Below are 25,841 nucleotides of genomic sequence, written 5' to 3' on the forward strand. Positions count from 1 at the left end.
AATTATTATCTGAAATGGTTACATTGCATACTTTGCCGACTAGCTACATATTACACTAGTCAAACTTCAGATACGTACAAAGTTGTTCTTCCTTCGACACACATCAAGTGAGATGTAGGTAGTCTAAATAATAGATGTACATATCAGCCAGAACCTCAATCAGAGGATTGATTTGCACAGTATAAAATGATAAAAATGATCGGAAATAATAATAAAGACAGATTTTATACAACTTACAGCTTTATTAGAATACTTTTTATGTAATTAAAAAAAAAAACCCCACTCTCAGTAAAAAATCCACTGGTGTTTTTCAGGGGAAAATCATGCCAACTCTGGTTCCTGGTATGATGCGCTTCTGTCTACAGTGTTACATTTGCTGGAAACAGCCGTGAGAAGCTGTTTTTCGGATTTGTCCGAAGATTGCGATGTGACTCTTACCTTTTGTGCTGGACAGAAACTGTACGACAATTTGTACCAATTAAGCATTGCACTGCGACCAATGATCCGTTTTGATTAGTGTCTTTTTGGAAGTTTTCTTTACTTGGCAATTTAACGACGCTGTACCAACTACTGGGTTATTTATCGTCCATGGAATTGGTGATGGCGAATCCTCGCCCTCATCTCGCCAAATACCATTTCGCTATCATATTACCTGACATCTGTCTTACGGTTGGGAAAACCTTGGAAGAAATCCAGTCGGGTAATCAGCCCAAGCAAGAATGGAACTCACTCCCGAGCACAACTCCGGATCAGCAGGCAAACGCGCTACCTCCTGAGCTACGCCGAAGGCTAAGTTCTGTTTCTCTGCAGTTGCTGTGTGATTTGTCCTGAAGGAACCATCGGTAGGCGAGGTTTCCTACAAATACCGGTACTCCGGTTTAATATGTTTTAGATATGTAATTTTCGTTTTTGTCAATGTTGCAATATTGACCTACCTATTCCGCTTTGAATTGTATCTGTAATTATACTGTTCTTGAATAATCTCTGAAGTTATTACCTGTCATTTTTGTGCATTTATCACTTTACCAGTGAAGGAAGTAATGTTTCTTCTGTCGTCCTTAAAAACTGTAACAACAGAATAGTAAATTTAATCTCTCTCGATTAAGATTAAAACGCTTTCTTTATGTTTATAAGTAATGGAGACATTGTTTGATATCTTTTTTGACATTACTCTATCGTCCCCCGCATATCTCCTAGTAATACATTCAAGAATGATTCTCAAAGCACCATTTTGATATAATACGTGGCTTTATAGAACATACGAGAGAGAACGAACGCATGACGTGAGCACACTAACCTAGTCCTATTTTTATATTATTGGAGTTACTATTCGCGACTTTCGTCTGTCTGATGCTGACTCCTCATTGAAGGAGCCCTCAGTTTTTCATCTTGTGTTATGTCGAGTAAAATTCAAGAATGCACTTCAATCTTGGCTTCTGAATTCTGCTTCTCAAACACATTGTTAACTGCCGTTTTATATTTGTTTGGGGAGCGGAAGTGTGGAGCAAAGGTTATAGTTAAAAAAATTATTCTTAATGCTTATCATAACTTCGGAACTTCATACTCTAATGATTTTTGGTGAGCCTTAATGAACTCACAAAAACTGGTACCATAATTCCAAGTATTCAGGAAGTTAGCCTGTATGATGGCATAATTAGGGTTGGTGTTCTATGATAAATATGCATTTCAGTTCGTTGAGCATATGGACGTTCGCGCATGCGACAGGGTTTAGGAGGCCTTTTGCACTTAATGGAACATCAGCTGTCCGTCCTTCCTAGAAAAGCACGCAGTATAACAGCAGGATAGCTACCTGATTTTGTGCCTCAATTTTACATCACATTCAAGCATACTGCTGGCTTCCTGTACTATAGTAAAGTTCGATCTGAAAGGAAGTGAGTAGTTTTCAGAATTTAAGAAGGAATTGGTTTTTTTTAATACCTTGATACGCTATTAGCAACTTCACTCGTAGACCTATCCCTCGATTGCTGTAATCGGAAAACATTTCAGACACTCTTGTACAGTAAGTTATAACCATTTAAGAACAGATGAAATTGGGAGCGATATGTAGCCTAGACTACTGTTAACCACAACCGATGATTGTATATAAGCCTTTCTCTGTCTTCCAACTGCGGGCCACCAGCGTAACTCACACGTTAGCGCGTTTAGCTCATCCGGGGCTGTGCTCAGGCGTGGGTTCGATTCCCGCTTGGACTCATTTCTTGTTGAGTTTTTTCCGAGGTTTCCCCCCCACTTGTGATGTGAATATTAGGTAAACTCATGGCAAATGCTCGGCCTTACCTAGTCAAATACCATTTCGCTATTACGAATTTAATCGATACTTAATAATCTAGTAAATGATTAAGCGTCGTTTAATAACTAAAAACAGCGTGTGAAGTTAATATGCTTACTGCACAAGCGACAAAGACATGGTGTCGTCGCTCATAACATCATGAAGGAAATTTACGAAAGCGGATCATTTTCGCCGAATAGAAAGCCTCCCACATTGATGCTGAAGGTCGCCTGTTTTGAACACATACTTCGAATGTTATTGTAAAATAGACTTATGCTGTGCGTGAATAACAATGAATGTACAAGTTAGGAACGCTGTTCTTAATTAATTATTTGAGTACTTCGGGATATTTAGCGGTGTCTGTGAATCCATAGTACTGCTGGTTGAAACTGTTTCCAGGTTTGGTTTACTTCAAACCCCCATGTTACTCGCGATGTTATTATGAAGCGGTTTGAAGTGTCTTGTTCTTTTATTGTGTATATTTACGTCATATCAAAATGTACACATGGTTATATTCATGTATAAAACGCATAACGTCGGCTTAGGGTGTAAACCTGCTAACCGCCAAAAAGAAAATTTTACAAATGAAGCAAAATACTGAGTTTAAATTAACTCTGAAACTTTAGGACCAAATCCAAGTACAGATACAAATGCCACCTGTACTTTGGATTTGGTCCTAAATTTTTAGAGTTAATTTAAACTTAGTTTTTTGCTTCTCTTGTAAAATTTTCTTTTTTTGGCGGTTAGCAGGTTTACACTCTTGAGGCTGTTTCACAATAAACCGGGAACGGAAACGACAACGAGAACGGAAATAATGTTAAAATAAATGCATTTAAATGTGAGCGTTCACAATAGTTGATTGCGAATTCTCACATTTAAATATATCTATTTTTAACAATATTTCCGTTCTCGCTCTTATTGCCGTTTCCGTTCCCGGTTTATTGTGGACCAGCCTTAAGCCGACGAAAACGATATCCAGTTTTCTTCTTTTTGTCTTTCCTTCCTCTTTTCATCTTACCCTCTTTTCTTCCCCTTTATTTCTGGTATTCCCTTAAAAAATATTTGTCCCTTGATACCTTTCTCTTCTTTAACAATATTCTTTGTGTAACCGTTTCCTTTTTGAAAAAGATATACTTAATTCTCAGCTCCTTCATTTTTCCTTAGTTTCGATGTATTGTGAACTTCTTGCAAGAGTAATGGTTTTGATCACTGAGCCCCGACTTATTAACCGGCGTGGGGAGTTTGTATGTGGCTTCTTCGAGGAAAAGCAGTCTACCTTGACAGCAACCCTTATCAAATTATTGCCATATGGAATACGTACCCTTACGAGAGGGCGTACGTTAATCATCTCATTTGAATGCAACTGGTACGCATTGTCAGAATGATGATGTGGCTGTTACTTCTCATTCCATTAGAATTAACATTTTGTTTTCTTTCCTGACCCCCGAAGATTACTGGGTTGTTATTTAAAAATGAGTCATTACGAAGAAAATATTCCAGAAGCAGTCCTCTCTTTCTCTCTCATACTGAGACCGGGCGTATACGAATATGAAAACCTGCTTTTGTCAAAACAGCTTTTTCTGGAACGTGCTCGAACATATTTTCATATGGTTAAAGGTATGACTGGTGAACACTTATCGAGTAAAAAGCAAAAGCGCTACCCCGCACGATTTGGCACGATTATATTACTCGTCAAACATAGCCATTGTTATCTAGTAAAGCATTTTGTTGTGCACTTGCGTCTTTGACCTGTCAACTGCTGTCCACCATATTTTGTTTTCTAGTTTAATACATTGTGACTGTGATTCATTTATCGATTTGAGTCACTATGGAAATATATACAGAAAAGTTAATTGTTTTGATAAAACAGAGACCTACTGTAATTTGTGTCATTATACAATATTGTATGCCATAGCTATGATTAATGCATAGGCTATGCTTTTGCTCTTAGAAAAGCAGGAAATATTATTGCACATTGTTTTTCTGAGCAAAAGCGCTTTACTAACTAATCTGCGCTCGGCTTTAGGCAGTGGACATTCATAGTTAACAAACGTATGATGCCATATCAGTTGACTAATTGGCCTTAATTATCTGTGGCTCAAGTGCTAGAGCGCTTGTCTTCCATCCCTGGATTCGATTCCACACCGGGTCGTAATTGAATTTGTGGTGGGTAAAATTGACGTTGCAGAGTATTTTCCCTGGGTATTCCCGTTTTTCTCTATAATTCTACCAACATTCTACCATCACCGCCCTTATTGTAGCAACCATCTCCGATAGTTAAAGAAATAGGTTAAGGTGAAGTCTTCGCGGTTGTATGGGTTTCCGTTGCTGATATGGAAACTCATGGGACTTCGAGCCTTAGGTCTTGTCAGGAACTCGTCTGGGGACGAGACATTTAGGGCTTAGACAGGATGGTCCACCTATCAGCAACGACTTCACGAATGTCTCCCAGGCTTCCTGTCGGACTTCGAGAATCATCACTTATAGCATAGGACGTACAATGGGCCAATGTAAGCGTAAGTGCAAGTTGAAAATCCAAGCCAAGCAAATATTCATAAAATAAAAACTATTCCACATTCTTCAGTTTTCTATGTGTATTTTATTTGTCATTATGGAGACATGATATTCGTAGTTTAAAAATTATTGTAATTAGATATAAAGTAGTATTGTTCCCGTAACTTGCGAACCCTAATTTTTTAATAATAATTATTCTCGGTTTTGTTTTGCCCCGCATATTTTACACACCAACATCAAGGACACATCGATCAACCGTGAGCAATGGATTTCCTACTATGATCTCAATAATAATAATAATAATAATAATAATAATAATAATAATAATAATAATAATAATAATAATAAATTGCAGTTTTACATATTTTATTTTACAATATCAACAACTCTTGTTTTTCCTTGTTTCAGTAATATTTTACATAATTCATTACTATTAATAAAATTACGTTAGTAACTGCTGTAGATTACAGTATTTATAATAATAATAATAATAATAATAATAATAATAATAATAATCTCTATACTGTATTTCATACAGTGCGTTTCGAAAGTCACGCATATTTCCTGCTACAGCTAAATAGAAATGTTTTTCGAAAAATTGTCGAATACGTCAAACAGTATACATATTTTGAAAGATACTTTTCACAAAACAAACCATTCTTGATATCATTTTTGTGCGAGTTGTGACGTCATCGGAAACATTCTTAATGACACCCTGTATTTTTCTGTATACCATCTGAAAGATTTTATAATTCTCCATGGCTACACAGGCTATCAATTTTTTTTTACAACAAACGTTGATATGGTAAGAAAATAAATAATTGAATTTCCTGGTGTTATGGAAGCACTTTATTGGTAGAAATTAACAGAAAATAACGATGTTTTTAAGTTGAAGTGAGAGAATTGAGATTTTAGTGATGGCAGGATATGGTAACAGGAAACGTACACAAGATGGAAGTATGTGCACTTTTCAATGAAACACATACAGATCGACCTCCTATTTATCAATCTACTGTGAGTAGAATATAAAACAAATTAAATGAAAATGGACATGTGAGAGATGTCCAAAGATCTGGTAGACCAGCATCAACTACTGAAGAATTGGAGCTAGACATTTTGATAACAGTGAAAAATAATTCACATTCTTCACTTCCTGAATTACAATCTACGTTTGATGTATCGAGAACAACCATCTGGAGACTGCTGCGTCGTAATAAATATCATCCTTATAAAGTGCAGCCCTTGCAGGAGCTAACAGAAGATGACGGAGACAGAAGATTGCAATTCTGTGATGCAATGACCAAACTCTGCGATAGAGACCCCAATTTCGTATCAAGCTTGCTTTTCTCTGATGAATCTACATTTTGTCTGAATGGAGAAGGGAATAGACAAATTTGCAGGTACTAGTCAGAAACTAACACATGCTGGATGGTAGAAACTCACACGCATTTTCCCCAGAAGGTAAATGTATGGGCAGGGATTCTAAGATGCAGAGTTGTGGGCCCCTACATTTTTGATGATACTCTTAATGGAATTTAGAATTTTTGTGTAAACAGTTAATACCAGACCTTATCATTCTTCAACCAAACCTCCCGGATCCAAACTTACTTAATGTTTCCATCTGGTATCTGCAAGATGGGGTTCTCCTCATTATGTTGTTCCTGTACGGCATTATCTAAATGAAGTGTTTCCTAATAGATGGATCGGAAGAAGAGGATTTGTAGAGTGACCTGCAAGATCGGCGGTTCTTTCCCCTCTTGATTACTTTCTATTAGATTATTTGAAATGTAAGGTATTTGCTACGAAGCCTGCTGATATTGATGAGTTGAAAAGAAGACTTATGATTGGAGTGTGGGGGATAGGGAGCGTCCATTGGGTCAGCGGGCGAGGGGTGACATTCGGCCGGTGGGCTGGTACACCTCACCTTCATTCATCCCATAGTGTGGCCGACGTGCAATGGGTATCCCTAACCCGCCCTTGCTACCGTTACCTAAAAGTAGACAAATACCACCAACAGTAATTAAAAATGTTAAACAGGGATTTGTGCTGCGTGTTTTACATTGCTACATTGTAAATGGGCAACATTTTGAACTTTAAATTAATTGACATTTGCTTCTGTAACGCATTTATTTTAACTATTTATTTGTTATCATAACAACGTTTGTTGTATAAAAGAATTGGTAGCTAGTGTAACCATGGAGAATAATAAAATCTTTCAGATGATATAGAGAAAAATATAGTGTTATTTAAGAATGTTTCTGATGACGTCACAACTCGCACAACAATGATAATAATAATTTGTTTTCGTTTTGTGAAAGAGTGTCTTTTCAAACAAAGGCTACTGTTCGACGTGTTCGAGCGTTTTTCGAAAAACATTGCTATTTGGCTGTAGCAGAAAATAAACGCGACTTTTGAAATGCATTGCATACGTCAATCATAGTCTTTTGTTATTTCTTATATAACTGTAATGTAGTTTGGCGGTACGAAGGTAAAAAAAAATGTATTTGGGGGTACGCAAGCAAAAAATGATTAATGTCACTCACTGGTATACACCAATTTACTGACACGAATCGTACATGGTCTTGCCATAGGAAGCTGGTCTATGCTACACCCGTGATGAGATTAGATGGTGTGATGGATATTTGTTGGGATGCTACAAGGGAACCGATCTTTCTGAGAAAACCCAAGTTATCTGGACCACAATTATTTATACGCTCGAATCCGGGATCGACCCCGGTCCACAGGATTATAAGTGTTATAAGTCCGACGCTCTAGCCTCTAGACCACAATGGCGGCGTTTATTTATTATAGTCTATTTAATATTATGTTATTTACAATACATTTCATTATTGGTAAATGAAGATTGTTATAGAAGTTCTTATTGCTACAAAATTGGAATGAAATATTGACACAGCTTGCTGTATTCTCAATAATACTAAAATAAAATAGATGAAAGCATGTACTAAAAAATCCGTGTATTTTACATATTACTCTAATTTCTCAACGCCTTAAAAGGGGTAAAAAGTGCCATATTACCTGAACAATTAATTACGGTAAGCTATTCATACTTCTGCTTTATGTGGCTGTAGCTATGGTATTCACAAATATTATTGAAGAGGAGACGGACAGACATGCCAAATCTTGAAACATGGTGATGATGATGATGATGGGTATCTTAATATATAATTAAGTTACACCATTTTAAACCACTTAATACGATTTGATAGAGAGTAAATATTTGTCTTGGAAAGACTGAAATCGTTACGAGTTTGGGGATAGTTTTGCTTCATAACCATTCCGAGAGTTATTCGTCGTTGTTCCTGCAATAACGTCTATGTGCAAAATATAAAATTGTTCAGTAGGAAGGAAAACATATTTATTCATTCTATGGCAGTAGTATATAGGGGATTGTAAATTCTTAAATTTTCGAAAGTAAGAAGTATAATTACATATAGGATATTTTATTATTTGCTGTATCACTATTTAAGTTATTTAATAGAGCAAAAATCTGAAAATCAATAATATGTCACATAGGAGTTATTGCAGGAACAACGACGTATTGCATTCCTCAATCTGCATTATGACTTGAGCGCTGCATCGTTTTTATCTAGTGGCTAAATCTTTCATACTTAGTCTTCAATTCGTTCTAGTCATAAGTTTAATACAGCTGTTAAGAAGCTACTTTCGCATTCCTCGTGCTTTTCACTAGGGCTATGCTTTATATAGGTTATTTACATATCCATATTTACTTTATTAGCCTGACTTTCAAAGAAAACAAGACCTTACAAAATAGACATCCACACTCGCGCGCGCGTGTTTGTGAGCGCACCCGCCCCCCACTCCAAACGTTGTATGGTTGTGTTTGGTATATAATGCTTTTCAAGGACATTTCACTGACGCAAGGAAGCTTCCTTTAATCTGAAAAGTGGTAAGTAGAGGAAATTGTATTTTGTTCTCTTTAAATATAGTTTTATGTTGTGGGTCCAAGCTATGAAGGTAGACTCTCACGCTTGAGCCAGGGGCTCTATCCTCGACAACTTACGTTGGACAAAAGAATTGTAGAACATATTTCTTACGAATGCTTGGGAATTCTTACCAAACTTCGTTGGAGTGAAAGCCAGCATTACAGCTATCGCCGATGTTGTTTTCTTCTTAACGAATAGAGTTTCTTGTTTTAATTCATGATTAAATAAAATGGTACCATCTTAGTTCCTTTTGTTTTTAACTTTCACGATCAGGAAGTGGAAACTGCTTTGAATTCATAAGTTCAAATATGATGAAGCGTATTTTATTGATTGGGAAGGTGATATTGTGATACATTTTTGAACTGGTCTTAATGTGGGTAATCAATGTAACATTATTAAAGTATGTAGTGCCATTTGAAAAATTGATGACGTCACGTGTATTTTGTACCATAATGTAGTTACATGCACCAAATCTCTACACTCATGTTAGCCCCTCGTTTTAACATAACTCTCAAAAACAAAAATTCCAATACTTATCCAAACAAAAATGTTGTAATAGGTGCACAAGATAAATGGGACACTCTGTATATTTAATACAAAAACATGTGTACTTCGACTGGAATGTAATTTTTAAATATTCTATAACACTCACTTTAACTTACTTTATTCTGCTCCAACTGAGATTCGCTGTATCAGGGGTAGAACACCAGTCTTGCCACCGGCGTTCGCCTGCCGATCCGGAGCTGCGCTCGGACGTGAGTTCGATTTCCTCTTGGGCTGATTACCTGGTTGGATTTTTCCAAGGTTTTCCCTAACCGTAAGGCGAATGTCAGGTGTATTATGGTGAATGCTCTGCCTCATTTTGCCAAATACCGTTCGCCATTACCAATTTCTTTGACTCCAAATGACCCAGTTGTTGACATAACGTTGTTAAATTAATAAGGAAAAGAAAACAAGTAGATATTCATTTGTTTTGCCGGTGGCAACAACCTTTCGGTATTAATTGCACAGCAGCTTTAAAGAAGGAATGGATATACATATTCGGGAAGCTATTAAATAATAACCTTTATTAAAGGTAATGTGTACAAATTCTAGCCATTTTTTATTTGTTTTGAGACCTTGCTCGGCACCTCGGAGTAGTACAGCATCAATATGACATCACTATTGTCGAATTCCCTTACCCTCTTACACTGTATACTGCGTCTGGATAATGGATAACTCCCCAAAAGTAAAATTATGCACCTTTTTATAGAATAATAATAATAATAATAATAATAATAATAATAATAATAATTTATGTTAACATGTAGGCTACATAGATGATACCCTAATTCGCAAAAATATTTTATAGATCTTTTTGAGAAGACATACGAGTAATACGTGCACTAATTATATTAAATATTCGGTTTTAATCATCACGTTGTAGCGAATAAAATATGAACCTGGAAACTGGAAGATAATTCTCCTGTTTGTATTAGGGCACTGCAATGTGTGTTCCGAAAGTAAACTTTCTGCTCATTGCGTTTTGTTTGTAAACCTGTCAATCTGAAGGTGCGCCGTGAACGTTGTTGTGTTTTGCGGTGTTCGATGCGTTTCCAAGGGGAGTTAACAGTTAATTTCACATGGAATCGATCGACGCTTTTTCTGGCCTTGCTCACGACGCGTCCCTATTGAAAGAGTTTGTTGCCCCGCCGACGAATTCGCAGAATCTTGAAACCGGCGGGAATGCCCCGTGGTGATGGAATTGATTGCCTGGCCCTGCCTGACGCACTCACCTGCCCCGCCTGCCCGATCCCTTCCATTTCGCGGTGTTTCTCAAATATTCGACGGCTCGTTTTTCTGGAAGTTGTGTAGTTCATTATTCAAAAGATAGTTGCACAGTGAGTTCCTGAACTACATGAAATATGAATTAATTATCTACTAAGGAGATCGTGTTGTGTTATTTATTCGATTACTTACAAGTTCCAGGTTCCATGTACTTGGAAGATTTAGGTGGTCGTCATTGCTATCGTAATAATAGTACTTGTATGATCCGCAGCGTTGGTGAAATTATGTATGTCAATACGGTTAAAAATTAAAACTTTCTTCACACTCCGCTCACATGTGAGCCTTCACTACTCTAACCATCTGATTGGTTCTTTAGGCTGTGATGATGATCGTAATGATAATGATGATATGGCAGTGTTTATGAAATGCATTTATTTTACAACTCCGTGCTCAGGAAACATGAGAGGATATATTCTTACTGATCAGAGTGCAGTTTTCTTGGAGTGTCGCTCATAATGGGTCGGTTATGTGAGACGACTGTAGCCGTGGCTGTGGTTCAAGTTCTACTGTAGCTCACTGTCTTCGATCCACGGCCAGATCGTGATGAAATTTTTGTGGACAAAGTAGATGTTGCAGAGGGTTTTTTCTCGGGGTACGCTCGTTTCCCTCTTATCATTCCACCAACACTCTCCATCTCCACCCCACTTTATCTATCATCTACAATAGTAAAAATAGGACGGGGTGTAGTATTGGGGATAGTATGGGTTTTCGATGCTTGGGGCTGACGGACCCCTGGGGCTTATCAGGGACTGATGCAGGAGGACCACCTGTCAGCGTCGGATGATTAGGAAGGGCTTATTAGATGTTTCTATGAGATGTATTCAAGGAAATGTTTCTTCCTTCAGATGAACGATACTATTATAGGCTTAAAGACTCAACACACACACATCATCTTCCCTGGTGTCTTTGTTGTAGAAATGATAGGTGTATCAGCTCTTCTGATGAGATTCTTGTGCATTTGTTTGTTATGCTATTCTGTCCGGAGGTAGCCCAATTCTTCTTACACACTAATGCAGGCTTTTCAGTGTCGGTTTACCTCAGGTCAACCACTTTCCTTCCTAGGTTTTAAACTTCATACAAAGTTAGTCGCCGAGTTCTAGTGAAACGTGCAGAGTATAATTTTTCGGGGCGCCAACATCCTTTTGTCTGTCCACATTCCTCGTGTAACAGAGATTCCGTGCGCTCTGCTCCAGGCGTCATGCGTCAGTTTCTGGTGGCACTAGCTATGCTGCGGGCTCTTACATTTTCCAACGGGACATTACAATGCTTCCCACAACTTTTCATGTTTACCCCACGAGCAATATCCTTAGGTTGTTCAGTTTTAGAATACCGAACAATAGATGACATCATTTCACACTATGCTGCGTCATTAACCTAATCTCGTTTTGTTGCAGAATTTAACGTTTCAATATTGACATGCTTAAGGTTAGGCTTCTGCTTGTAGCTTTTTGCTTGTAAATACCTATTAGTCTATAGTAGGCCTATTATAAATTTCAGTGCAAACTGCAAAACATGCCTTTCCCCATGGGCTAAGGATATAACAAAAACATACAAGTACCGGTATACCATAGAATTCCGAATTTTGCTGTCTCGATGAGCCTTATGTTTCTGCGTGGAGTAAGCGATTAAAGCGCGACTAAAGCCCACGAAGGATCAAGGCTGACCAACCAGCTATAGCCTCACGCCCACATGCCTTAGTAGAGGTGAACGATCATCACCAGAAACGGAGGTACCGTGTAGTCAGCACGATGATCCCCACAGACATTCGCTTATTTTCGAAACCGGATTTCGCTACCTATCGTAGCTCCACAAATTCATCACGATGCTGGGTGGGCACCGGTCCCATTATATGGCCGAAATTGTATGAGAAAATTTCTTCCCCATGACAACTCACCCGCGCGCACTCCGTAACGCGAGTCCAGGGCCGATGCCTTTGACCACGAGTACGTCGCGGGGGAATAAACTGCACTTATGGTAAGTATGAGGACGGGCCGTTAGATAGCTAGCCTACGTGTTTGATGTGGTTATATTAAATACTGTTCTTATAGAAAAACACAGATTTTGCAGAACGTTGGAAATGCCATAAAAATAATAGTGAAAGCAATGGAGTTGTTTTTAATAGTTTGTTTACGGGCGTTGTATCAATTGCACGGTTAATTGGTGATAGTGAAATGTATTTTTGAGTACGAAGATTTGTTATGAGATTACCTGCATTCGGCTTAGTATTGAGTAAAATATCAAACCGAGTAATCGGCACAAGAGGAATTCAAATCCACGTTCCAGGACTGTGTCGTGTAGGAGACCATAGGCCTATTCGTATTCATCGTGTTCTAGTAATATCATGCTAGAAAACGGCTGTAATTCGAGATCACTGCTATACACTCCTTGTACACAGTTTCCTCGAGGTCTGCAAAAAGGCCTGCTGCTACCATAACCTCTTCATTTGACTAAAATTTCTTCATGTGAGTTTTTGGGAATAGAAAGAAGTCTGAGGGTTCGAGATCTGGTGAATTTGGGGGGGAGGGGTTACGGCAATAATTCGAACCGTAGTTCGTGTAGTTTAGCACCCGCGATTGCAGACGTGTTAGCAGGTGCATTTTCGTGATGAAACAACACTTTCTTCTTGTCATACTTGGCTTATTCTCACTAATTTTCCCCTTCAGTTGAGGATTGAATAGTATTCTCCGGTAATTGTTCTCCCTCTGATAGATAGTCAATCTTGATCATCCCCTTAGAATCCCAGAACACAGATACCATTACATTCCCAGCCGATTGAACAGCTTTTGCTTTCTTTGGAGATGGAAAATCACTGTGTTTTCATTATTTCGACTGCTATTTTGTATCTGGTATGTAGTAGGAATCCAGGTTTCATCAGTAGTCACAAACCGCCTCAAAAAATCGGGCGAATCACACTATCTCTCGAAATTTGGCATCAGACGTGCTTTTGTTCCGGTGTTAACAAACATGGAGATCTTGGACATGCCCAAGATATTGACTAAGATGTGGCACATCCCTTCAGTTCAGATACGCGTAACCTTGCAAATTTCCGCATCGGTTGGCAATCATTCAACATCATATCGTGGATCTTTTCTATTTGTCGCTACTACTGGGCGTCCACTGAGGGGTCGTCTTGCACACTTTCTCGACCATGTTTATATAGTGCCTCCTGTTTTTTCACAGTCGAAAACGGTGGAGCAAATTCCCCCAGTATAGCATTCGTATCTGCTTCAATTTCTGTTGGACTGGTTACATTTTTTTACGAAATATTTAATGAAAGTACACATGTATTGTTATTTAGAGTAATACCAGTGTTAATCTACACTATTCCTAAAAAAAATAAGCATAGATAATATACTTATTAGGCATACAAAACCTACCTGCTAACTTTGTAAGTAATATGCACAACTTTTCTTGTTATATCGTCCATTTCAGAACCTGATATTGTTTTTTCAAAATGAAGGGAAACATGTTCGAAGCCAGAGAATGCAAAAGATACTAAGTACGTGAGAATTGTTTTAGCCTCATCTCGATTTTTTTCCCATAGAATATGTCTAATCAATTCTTTCATGATAATATGAGGTTCACCGCTGTGGATTAATGGTTAGCCTGCCTAGTCGGGAAACGAGCGGCCTCGGGTTCAAATCCTGGTTGGAACTAGTTACCTGGTTGAGTTTTTTTCCGGGGTTTTCCCTCAACCCATAAGATCAAATGCTGGGTAACTTTCAGTGCTGGGCCCGGACTCATTTCGCTAGCATAATCCCCTTAATATCAATCAGACGCTAAATAACCATACTTAGATGTTGATAAAGCGTGGTAAAATAAACTACTAAGAAACGAAAACATGAGGCGCTCAGCGCACATATGGCCCAACCCACAAAATTATATTTCTACTTTACCTCTTTGTAACAGTCCGCGAAATGAGATACACAAAGGAAACTTGTGTTGAAATCTCATGAAAAACTGGGAATGATGATTAGGCCGATTTACACTTTGAAGAGAACAGTATGAGAGCTCTTTAAAGCAATAAACAAAATATTCAAATTTTGTAGGTAGGGTCATTTGTGCGCTGAGCGCCTCGTAAATTTCATCCAGTAATAAAATTACCCACTTTTCCTGATAACTTATCCCAGACAGCTTTTAGAAAATATTTTTCTCACATCCTATCTGGTTTGGAGAAACGCCTAATGAAGGTATAAGCTGCTGCAGATATTTAGGTTGAGGCAATGACAAGATTTTATTTGCTCATAGTGTTTCATAACATTTTTTGATTGCATGTAAGTAACGAAAGCTATCATCATGCGCGGCGAATAGATTGTTTTGATACTAAAGCCAAGGAAAACTGTTCCCAAAAAAAGTCCGCTTACTCAGGCAAACTATCATCATTAACATTGACTAAGGTTTCTTTTAGATTTGTCATATTTGATTTTACGTTCTGTAAAATTCTGTCTACACATGGCGAAGCTAATTGCTGTAAATAGCTTCACTTTTGAAATAACATATTCATTCCAATAACATCACTTTGGTTTGGTAACAAAGTGGATTGTGAATGAAAACTAACGGTATAGAGAACAACTTTGCCTCTGAAGATCTTGAAAATAATGACATTTTTTAATTGTGTAACAGGTAATTTCTTTTCATTTTTCGTTATTAACTCATCAAATTGTATTATTTTGTCCTCTTCAACAGAATTTTTACCTGACATATTCAGCAATTTTTTTTTTTGTGTCGGCAGCCCTTTCTTAAGGATTACTTCTTTTTACTGGCGGCTTTTTTAAAGATATGCTGGTAACTCTTCAAAAATAAAAAAGAAAATTGTAGGACTGAAGCCAATTTTCAGTCTTGGCTTATCATACACAAACACCTTTGCACATGTTTTGAATCCAGGTACGCATTCAATGCAGTCTGATTCAAAATGTTTAATACACACGACACTTGCAATTTGAAGGAGTCCAGTCTTTCTTGGAATATTTCTCACCCAATTGTTACTTAATATTTTGTCTTTTGGAATAATAAAACACGTCATAAATTCACTAACAACACCTTTCAATGTATAATTACTTTTGCAACCCGGGATACAACACTTTCGCGACATTTTGATAATGGTAAGTCCACCGTTGTTTAACATTGACTTACATCACGCCGTCTCGAGACCGGACGGACCTCTGACGTCACGCTCCCCTCCACCAGTATTCCCGCCTGTAGGTGTAGTAGAGTATGCCGTGGTCTATTACATCACGCCGACACCGTATTATATAATGCCTTTATAATGTTAATAATAGGTGTTGAGATGTAGAGCAGGTTTAATGGTGGAAGGAAACGGGAGAGCCCCGATAAAACCTTACGAATATTGCGCTTTCCACCACAAATACAATTTCACCACCACCACCACCACCACCAGGATTTGTACCCGGGCTACCAAGACTGCACTCCGCTTTGTTAATAAATCCGAAACGGGTCATTCCATAGTAAGTGATCACTATGCAGTGGGGGAGGGGGGAGAGAGAAAAAAAATTCATCTCGTGGTTGCTTGTTATATATCACTTGAAATTTAATTTCAGTATTTTGAAGAAATGTTTCCTTTAGAAATTTCAAATGCGTAGGCCTATATGTTTCATTTAGGTTCGCCACTTTTTGATTAGTTATGGCAGTCAACAATTTCACTGTTAGTCACAGGACATACTTTCTATTTTTTTCAGGCTTTTATTATTTTTCAAAGTTACAAGTAATATAATTGGCATAATGGCTGTAGAATAGTCTATAGACTAATATAAAATGTATTCAAGCCTGTAAACATTATAAGAGATTATCTTTTATGTTTGACAGTGGCCATGGTGTCCTGTAACTAACATTTTAAAATTTTAACTTTGCATCTGACAACCCTGATGTTGGCTATGGTGACAACACTGCATTCAATGATAGGCTTTCAACATGGCTGCTTGGTCCTGAATTGGTGTTCAGGTTAGTTTAAATTTATAAATATGAAATCATTTTTAAAATTCATGTATGCCTACTAGGTTGTTAGTCACAGGAGAGATACCGTAAATAAAATGTCAGAGAGAAATACTTAAAATAATTGCATTTTTAAGTAGGCCTATCATGTTTTTGGTTAGGTTGATATACTACATCATGAAGGTCATTATGGCTTCCCATCAGATTCGAGCGATTACTTTGAGATTACCCATGGCAAGGGAGCAGTAGAAGGAGTTGGTGCAGAAGTGAAAAGGAAGGTGCGGCTGAAAGTTTTGAGAGGAGAAGCTGTAGTGAAAACTACAGAAAAATTTGCTGCAGTGACTGGTGTAAATTTTGAATCCAAAATAGTAGTACTATGTATCTGGATAAATTAAGGTATATGGATCATATGCAGAGATTAAGAGGAAGGCAGAAAAAGGAAAGATTGGAGAATGCTGGGTTTGCAGTGAAAGACCTGCTCTTGGGTAGAAAACTATGAATGAATGTATCTGAAGAAACCATATAAAAGGAAAAGGAAGGATTTGCTGCAGTGGCTGGTGGAGATTTTGAATCCAAAATGGTAGTACTATGTATCTGGATAAATTAAGGAATATGGAGCATATGCAGAGATTAAGAGGAAAGCAGAAAATAGAAAAGATTGGAGAATGCTGGATTTTCAGTGAAAGACCTGTTCTTGGGTCGAAAACTGTGAATGAATGAATGTATGTATCTGGAGAAACCATACAAAAGGGAAAGGAAGCATTTTGAAAAGCAATGGGAAAGTATTGAAATAGGTAATAATGGTTCGAGGTACACGACACTCCATTACACCAGACCTGAGAAATTGCTATAAACGTTTGGAAATGTTGAGTGTTTCGTAACTACATTTGAAACTGTGACCTTACTGCGAGTGTGGTTTTTTTTAGGACATTTGTTTTCAACATAATTATGTGATTATTTTACTCTCTGTAAGCTGCTGTTATTTTCGTTTTAAGAAGACAATAGAGCAGCGACCAGTCTCGTGTTGTTAAACTACAGTGTATAACAATTCGCGTTCTCCACCTGGTCCTTCCTTCCCGTGTTTTTATATCCCTGCGAATCCCCAGTATCTATGCTACTAGAAATATTTAAGTTGAAGCCTCAGTCTCTTTTCTGTGCTAAGTAAGTTACGTAGTGTATGTAGTACGCTCCGTAAATAACAAGTGCATTTTTATCAGGTGGAGGCAGTGCCGTATGTGATCACATGTCAGCATTTTCTTCCCTATACTTGATGTAGAAATATATGTTAATCTTCCTGTAATGCTATTATTATGCAACGAAACAGGGATTTATGTGCAAAACGTGAATGATCTGAAGATTTCATGGAGTGTTGCTGCCAAATACCGAAGAAAATATCAATAAACGTAATGATTTCAGGAATATCTGTCTGATATCGCACTCAGCGAAGATTCTCCTGCGAAAATTGAATCGAATCGACATTTATATTCTAAGTTGGAAGAAGAGCAATTTGGCCTCAGGAAGGGAAAAGGTATGAGAGATGCATTTGAATTGCTCTGAACAATTGGCGAAAGATACCTAGAGGAAAACAAGTAAGTGGATGTAGGTAGTACTTGTGGACTTTGAAAAGGCTCTTGGCAGAGTGGATTGGAATAAACGTACGAAGATCCTGAAGAAAATTTATGTAGATTGAAAATAGAGGAGGCTATTAAGTAATTTTTATATGAAACAAGGAGCGAAAGTCGGGTTAGGAGAGGAAATGTCAGGAAAGTGGAATAGGGAGAGGAGTACGACAAGGATACCCGTTATTATCTACCATGTACAACATCTACTTGGAGGATTTAGTGAAGTAGTAAAAGGAGGAGAAATAAATTGCATAAGATTTGCTGATGGTACGTAGCCTATGTCATTGTAATCTTAAGAGTAGATGATACTAAGGGATATGCTACTGGAGCTAAATGACAGCTGTGAGCAGAATGAAATGAAGGTAAATACACAAAACGAAGACCATGGTTACCGGAAGAAAAGTAAAGAAGGTAAATGTGCGAAATCGAAATGAAGCAGTCGACCCGCTAGCGTAGTCGGTATAGCGCTGGCCTTCTGTACTCGAGGTTGCGGGTTCCATCTCGGCCCAGGTCGATGGCATTTAAGTGTGTTGAAATGCGACCAGGCACATATCAGTAGATTTACTGGCATGTAAAAGAACTGCGGGACAAAATTCCGGCACACCGGCGACGCTGATATAACCTTTTCAGTTGCGAGCGTCGTCAGATAAACTATGTTTAATGTTTAAATGAGTTAGTAGAACAAGTGGACTGCTTCAAACACTTTGGGTGTACTAGACCTATAAATAGTAAACCTTACCAGGAGACTGTCTGCCACACACAGTACAATGCGCAATAGGTTTATAGTAGATTTACGGACACCTCCGAAATCTTCCATTGTTTTCAGTATGTCTACTACCAGAGGAAAAATAGCGCTGCGCAACTAGTAACCAATGCAGAGATTCAACAGAATGTTTCCCCCCCCCAAAAAAAAAAAAATCATTTATCTTTTCAAGTAATCTTTAAGTTCAAACTCTAAAACACATATTTTTGCACTTCCTCATTTTTCTGTTGCATGTTATATCCGGGTTTCAATTTTTCGAAACAAGGTTAGGACTGTCTGCTTCGAAAACCTCAATCTGTTTTAAAACTTACGTTCATTTATAATATTTCGAAAAATTCTTGGCCGCCGTGGTCGTTCAGTAACATAGATCACTCACATACCGTCACTTGTAAGTTCTTGGAAAACATCTGCATTATCCATGTGTATTGCGGGAACCGCCATCTTGCACTGTTGAGCCTTGAACTGCAGTTTAAACGGCAGAGAACTGCCGGTCAAGTTAAACTTAAGTTAACACAAGATTAACTGGTAGTTAAGGTTTATAATACGAAGCAGAACAAAAAACTTCAGATTAAACTGAATGTAAGGTTTGAACGGCGTTTATAATACCGGCCCTTAGCGACTTAAAAATTCTGCATGTCGACTATTGAGGGCTATATTGTAAATGACCATTAAAGAATAGGCCTTCTTTAGATTTTATTAGTTAGATATGATATAGTATGATAATCATATTAATAGGCCCTAAGTTATGTTACACTGGCTTGGCAGCATTTTTTGCTGTCTTTCAGACTTGGGAGTATTCCCGGTATTATTTTAACTGTTAAGCCTGGTCCACAATAAACCGAGAACGGAAACGAGAACGAGAACAGAAATATTGTTAAAATAAACGTATTTAAATGTGAGCATTCACAATTAACTATTTATTTACAAACTCTGCAGTGTGCACTTAATAATTTGCGTAGTCAACACCTGTGGAGTAACGGTCAGCGCGTCTGGCCGCGAAACCAGGTGGCCCGGGTTCGAATCCCGGTGGGGGCAAGTTATCTGGTTGAGGTTTTTTCATCTGAATACGAGGAAAGGCTGGGTAATTTTCGGTGCTGAACTCCGGACTCATTTCACCGGCATTATCACCTTCATTTCATTCAGACGCTAAATAACCTGAGATATTAATACAGCGTCGTAAAATAACCCAATGAAATAATTTGCGTCAAGACTTCGAATGCAGTCCCTTCCTTTGATTGTTAAAATTTTATTCTCGCTTTTGTTTTTGTCGTTGTTTGACTGCTATTGTTCCCAGTGAACGTGAATTCAGTCCTTGATTATAGAAAGCACGTATTTAATAAATTACTAGCACTAAAAATACTAATAATAATAATAATAATAATAATTATTATTATTATTATTATTATTATTATTATTATTATTATTATTATTGTGAAAATCTCAGTGCCATAACCTGTAGTTGAAATTAGAGTTTATGTTAAACGTACTCTCATCCTTCCGAAGAATAGGCAGCACATACTCTACGATTGGAATTCACATTACTTTAGACTAATTTTTATTTTTGTAGTCAGCGAAAAACGTTTCGAATATTTGATTTTTAATCAAAAACAACAAAGTAGAAAATGAAGTCGCATAATGTTATTACTGTACTTAAATAATTGGCCAGTATTAACTGCAATAAGAAGTTTGCTCAGACGATAACGCATGAGACTTGAATTCGGGAGGTCCCGGGTTCAAATTCCGTGTCCGACCAACCTGACTGGGGGTTTTCATGGTTTCCAGCAGTCACAAAGGCGAATGTCGGATTGGTAATTTACATACCATGATTCTTCATCATCTCAATCACAATTAATATAATAAACATTAATCAAAATCTAAAATCATTACTTGAACACAAGTCATTTATAACACACAACAGAAACAGGAATTCAACAGTAGTAAATACGGCTTACTGATGGGATACCCAAAAATACTACACACGCGTTATGACCACAGATGTTAATGTATGTATAAGTAAACTTAGCGCTAACAACAAAAAAAAAAAAAGTTGGTTTCTTTGGTGAACAGTAGGTACATTATAGTGACATTATGTAATTATAGAACAATGACTGAAACTAACTGAAATATCTGTTAGCAAAACAAACGTGAAGAATACTCATCGTTGACTGTACTACTGTCCTACGTAGAGCATAGGAGATAGACTAGTATTGGCTTGAAAATGATCTCAGAAAGGAAAAGCAATAACTTAGATGCATTAGGCCCTAGAATTTCTGCCAGGGAATAGTAGTCATGACGAATAATATAGACTTACAAAATAGGTTCCGTGGAGGATGGATGAGTAATAAGAAAGACTTGCTGATATTCGTTTATATTTAGATTATCAATAAATTGAACAGAGTCTGTGGGCTATTACTCTGAGAGTTTCATAATTTGTGAAATAAATATTTTGATTAGTGTCAGGGCTTACGTAGACGTTTCGCTACAAATGTGTCTGAGATATTTATTCAGCCTGGACAATGTGGGAGGAGATAGTGGCATTTTGTTGTCCATAGAAGCCAGATATATATGATAATGTTATAATAGAAGTCTTTATCGTTTGACTTGTAACTTGGCACTGTAGGTGAAGTTATTGTTACCACTAATTCAGAAGTCAAAATTGCGTTCGTAGCCGTTTTCGATTGAACTGCCTTTAATTACTCGTCAACATCACGACTTATGTTATGAAACAATGTCATGATATTAGTTTCAGACCGTAATTGTGAATTTGTTATGATGTAAAGATGAATGAGGGTGGTAACACTTTGATGTCCTGATGGAACTTGCTATCAGGACCACCATTCACGCCTTTGTCTGAAGAATGTGGGAAGTGCTGTCAGCAATTCACTTGTTGAGATTTACTTCGGTCTTCGAATTATCAGTAGTCACTTTTTCCATGCTGTGAAGTATTGGCAACGTATCGTGACGCAGCATAATGTCGATTTCAAAAGTTTGCGAAAATACTGCACAAACTAAGCTCTAATTACCTGAACGCATCTTTAGAACGTGTTATAGTTCTTTTTTATTACATCATTTTTTGTACTAGAATATGTACAGGTGGATGGATATAACTAAGCTGAAATTTGGAAACTATTAGTGCCTAAGCTTTAACCCTTCGTTACTCGCGTTAAATTTCGTAACGCCAGTACTCACCTGGATTACAATGGTAATCCACATTTGTTTTTGTTTGCAGACATGGTTTAAACATTGCAATTAGATTTAAATGTTAAGAAATATATTGTGTTCAGTTATTACAGTAATGAGAATGAATATGTTACGCATAACGGAACGTATTAAATATAAATATTAATAATGAAACGTATTATAGTACACAAATTGCATTCAAGTGACATGTTTACATAATGTTTCCACACTGGACGTGTCTATGAGTCATAATTTATTGTTGCACCATAGTTATGAGTTAGTTCACTATCATCATAATTATGTAGGTTATCTAGAACTGTTGCCCATTCGCTGTTTGAAGGTCACCCGATCTCTTGATGTAAACTCTCCCACAGGAAACGCAAGTTCACTACTGCTGACCTTTGTTACGTCATATTTGATAACTAAATACCTCACTCAGGGGTGTAGCAATGAAAAAATTCAGGGATGCAACAATCATTCACACTTCACATATAATATTTTACAGATGTTTTTGCAGTTCAGATTTAACGCACATGATAGCCTAATCTACATCTGATTCAATTATCTAAGTAGGCCTACGCATTTCTTCCATACAGTTCAAACAAATTACATGTTTAGTACGTCAAAGAAAATAGAGGCCAGCGTCGTGAATTTCTGCTTACATCATAGGCTGAGCATAACTGTTCCAGGACATTCACAGCACATTTAGTTCTATTATAAAATGATATTATTTCATGTTTCTAGCTGCCTCCCGTTTCCTCATCCATTGCCTTATCATAATGCATGGTTGATAATGCTAACAGTGTTTTTTTTTCTTTGGTACATACGAAATAATTGTGCAGCGTTCATTGAATCCAAACAATGTACTGTTAACTTGCCTGTCTTAGTAGTTGCGAAATGAGGAGGGATTTCTCTTTTGTTTTCTGTCTATGTTCCTACAAGTGTAATTTTGTCATTTTCTAGAAGATCTAAACACAGAGGTATGCTCATGAAACAGTTATCGGTGGTCACATTTCTTCCTGTTCCTTTGATGGGATGAACCAGCCTCTTCACCACTGCATGTGCACTGTTACTTCGGTGAAATGGACAGTCTGGTTGAATACCAGCATAAATTTCCAAGTTATGAGTGTAATATGTTTTCACATCCACCTTAGCAAAAATTTTGATCCAACATTTTGTTGGTTTAGTAGGTATATACTCTTCATGGGACATCGTCCTCTGAATGCAACCAACTGCTCGTCTATAGTTACATATTCGCTTGGACTACAGCACTTTTGTGAGTTCTGAACAAATAACTCTAATACTTCACGTATAGCAGCCAATTCATAAATTTCTTTCCTTTCCTTTTGTCATAAATGTTATCAAAGAGTAGACATCGTAACAAAAATTAGAATCTATTGTAGGTCATTGTCAGGTAAATTGACTCTATTCCTGTGCCATTTTTATCCCATAGTTCTCTTACGTTCAGTCTTCCCGATTTCAAGGCGCCAGCAAAATACAAAATACCCAAGAGTGCCTCAATTTCTACGTCATTTGTTAATTTGCAATCTCTGTCACGTCCGTAATTACGCTTCACTTTTTCAATACAAATATTAGTACCCTTACAATTACATTGATTATTGTCTGATCAATAAAGCAGTCAAAACTCTCTGTGTGGGTCCGCGCAATTCATGCAGCCCTTTTAGGGCTCGATAAATGAATCACTATATTTTGTGCTCGTCTTCCTCCTCGTTGAGCTACTGGTTCTTCCTGCCAAATTGTAGTCTTTTTTTCTATCCGTATAGCAGTTTCCATCATTTATAGACATTAGTCTTTCATCACCACCACCACCATCATCATCATCATCATTATCTTCTTCTGAATTAGAATCGTGAACTTCATTCTAAAGATCTCCCCTGTTGCTTTCATCATCACTTTCATTTTCAATGCCATCATCCATATCTTCATCCAGCCATTTGCAAATGTTGTTTGTAGTTTCCGTACCCATTGGAGCAAACTGCGAAGAGGATGGAACGATGTCACACATTTTTTCATAAACTTACTGCATTGCATCACTTATAACCATATTAAAAACTATTTCACTTACCTGAACAAAAAACTGACGTCAGTACTCGCGTGGATTACAATGGTAATCCACTCGGAAAAATTGTGCATCACTTTATAAAACTTCGTATAACTTTCCAAAGGGTTGCGACAAATACGTCTAAACACCAGTAATGCCTCACTTAGACTGTGACGAGAAATTGCATTGACGCTCAACTACGCAGTGCTGCAGGCAGTGACGTAATAGAGGATTAAATATCAGTGGATTACTATTGTAATCCACGCGAGTACTGAAGGGTTAAGTGTGTACATTTCAGGATGTTAAATCTATCTATCTATCTATCTCTTTGAAATTATCGTACTGAATAAATATTACTACACTTTATACATTCCGTGTTGGTGTTGTCACCTACACACATCTGTCCCATCCACAAAAAAAAAAAAAAAAAAAAAAAAAAAAAAAACTGTGGTCTAGAACGGGCGTAACGTGTCTTCCGTGTTAGAAGTAGTGTTGGATACATCTCCATGTGGGTGCAAAAGATATAGATCTGTTCATTGTCTTGTTTAGCACCATTGAGTGAAATTGTAGAGTACGCGTAGGTTTGCCGTGGAAGTTAAAAGAATCCTGATTTTGATATACAGTTGCTTCTTCCTACTGTCGTAAGAAAACTGCGATTGAGTTATGTAGACCTATATAACGGTGGCTTTCTTTCTTATCTGGCCCAGCATGTACCATCACAACTCCCTTGGAATTTCTTTCTGAAAAATATTAGTCTCGCTAGCATAAATATTTTTCGTGACTGCAGTAGGTAACTGCCTCATTCGTCGAAACTGTGAAAGGTGTGCGTAAGTTGTTTATAATGGAGACTTTTTTTTAATCATGTCTTCTTCCTCAACTGCACCTTGCAATAAGGTCACAATACCGAGCCTGAAGTGCAGTTGACTCTTATCCGTCTCCTCCCCTCGAGCAGCCTGTCATGGCGGCCACGGATTATATTAACATTTTGCCGCGAGATGGCAGCACGATCTGGGTGATATTGGTCCGCCCTTCCCTCCCCTTCTGGACCAAACATTTTGTGAGGAGGCTGCCCGTGATGTGTGCGTGGTGGGGATCGTCGTCCAGCCATAGGACGAAGGAGTAGTACGCTCCTCTTCTGGGTGGGGGAATTCCTCGGTGGTGGGGATCTCGTGTATAGCTGCAATGGACTAGAGGCAGCTTGCCTCTCTGGCGGTGAGCGTTGCTACAGGGACATCGTCGCGACATGCGTGGCAACCGGTCGATGTTTTTGTGCTGACTAGTCGTTCCAGTGAAAGTGGCTTCTTGACGAACGACCGACACCGCTATATTTTCATCAGTTTTTTACGGACGTGGTGGTTTACCGATAATTTTGTTCTTGCACTGACGTCAGTAAATCTGGAAAGTGTGACGTCACCACTTTTGTGGGATGCATTCAGAAATCAATCAGGTTGGGGTGATCGAGTGCAGTGAAGTGAAACAGTATCTTTTTTTATTATAAGATTAGTGTGACTTGTGTGAATTCATGGAGTTTGAAGAAGGCTACGCACCTTCCAGCATGACCCTCTCACCGGACGTGGATAGTAGCGATGATGCCAAGAACGGCGGTGGACCCGAAATGAGGTAACATCAGGGGCGTAACCTCGCACGCATCTTCTCCACTGTAAAGAGT

At 37.9% G+C, this 25,841-nt stretch overlaps 1 protein-coding gene across 3 annotated transcripts in view; it reads left to right on the forward strand.

Moving 5' to 3' along the window:
* Positions 1-25,841, forward strand: part of Imp (IGF-II mRNA-binding protein) — a 345,234-nt gene that overhangs the window by 134,575 nt on the left and 184,818 nt on the right. Inside the window, exon 1 of one of the 3 annotated variants that reach the window (XM_069834738.1) lies at positions 25,360-25,792. The exons of the other annotated variants lie outside the window; for them this stretch is intronic. Coding sequence (XP_069690839.1) covers positions 25,695-25,792 — 98 coding nt within the window. The 5' untranslated portion in view covers positions 25,360-25,694. Of the gene's footprint in view, positions 1-25,359; positions 25,793-25,841 lie in introns of those variants that run through there. 3 annotated transcript variants of the gene reach the window in all.

The sequence above is a fragment of the Periplaneta americana genome, chromosome 9 (assembly GCF_040183065.1).
Source record: "Periplaneta americana isolate PAMFEO1 chromosome 9, P.americana_PAMFEO1_priV1, whole genome shotgun sequence".
Taxonomy (NCBI): domain Eukaryota; kingdom Metazoa; phylum Arthropoda; class Insecta; order Blattodea; family Blattidae; genus Periplaneta; species Periplaneta americana.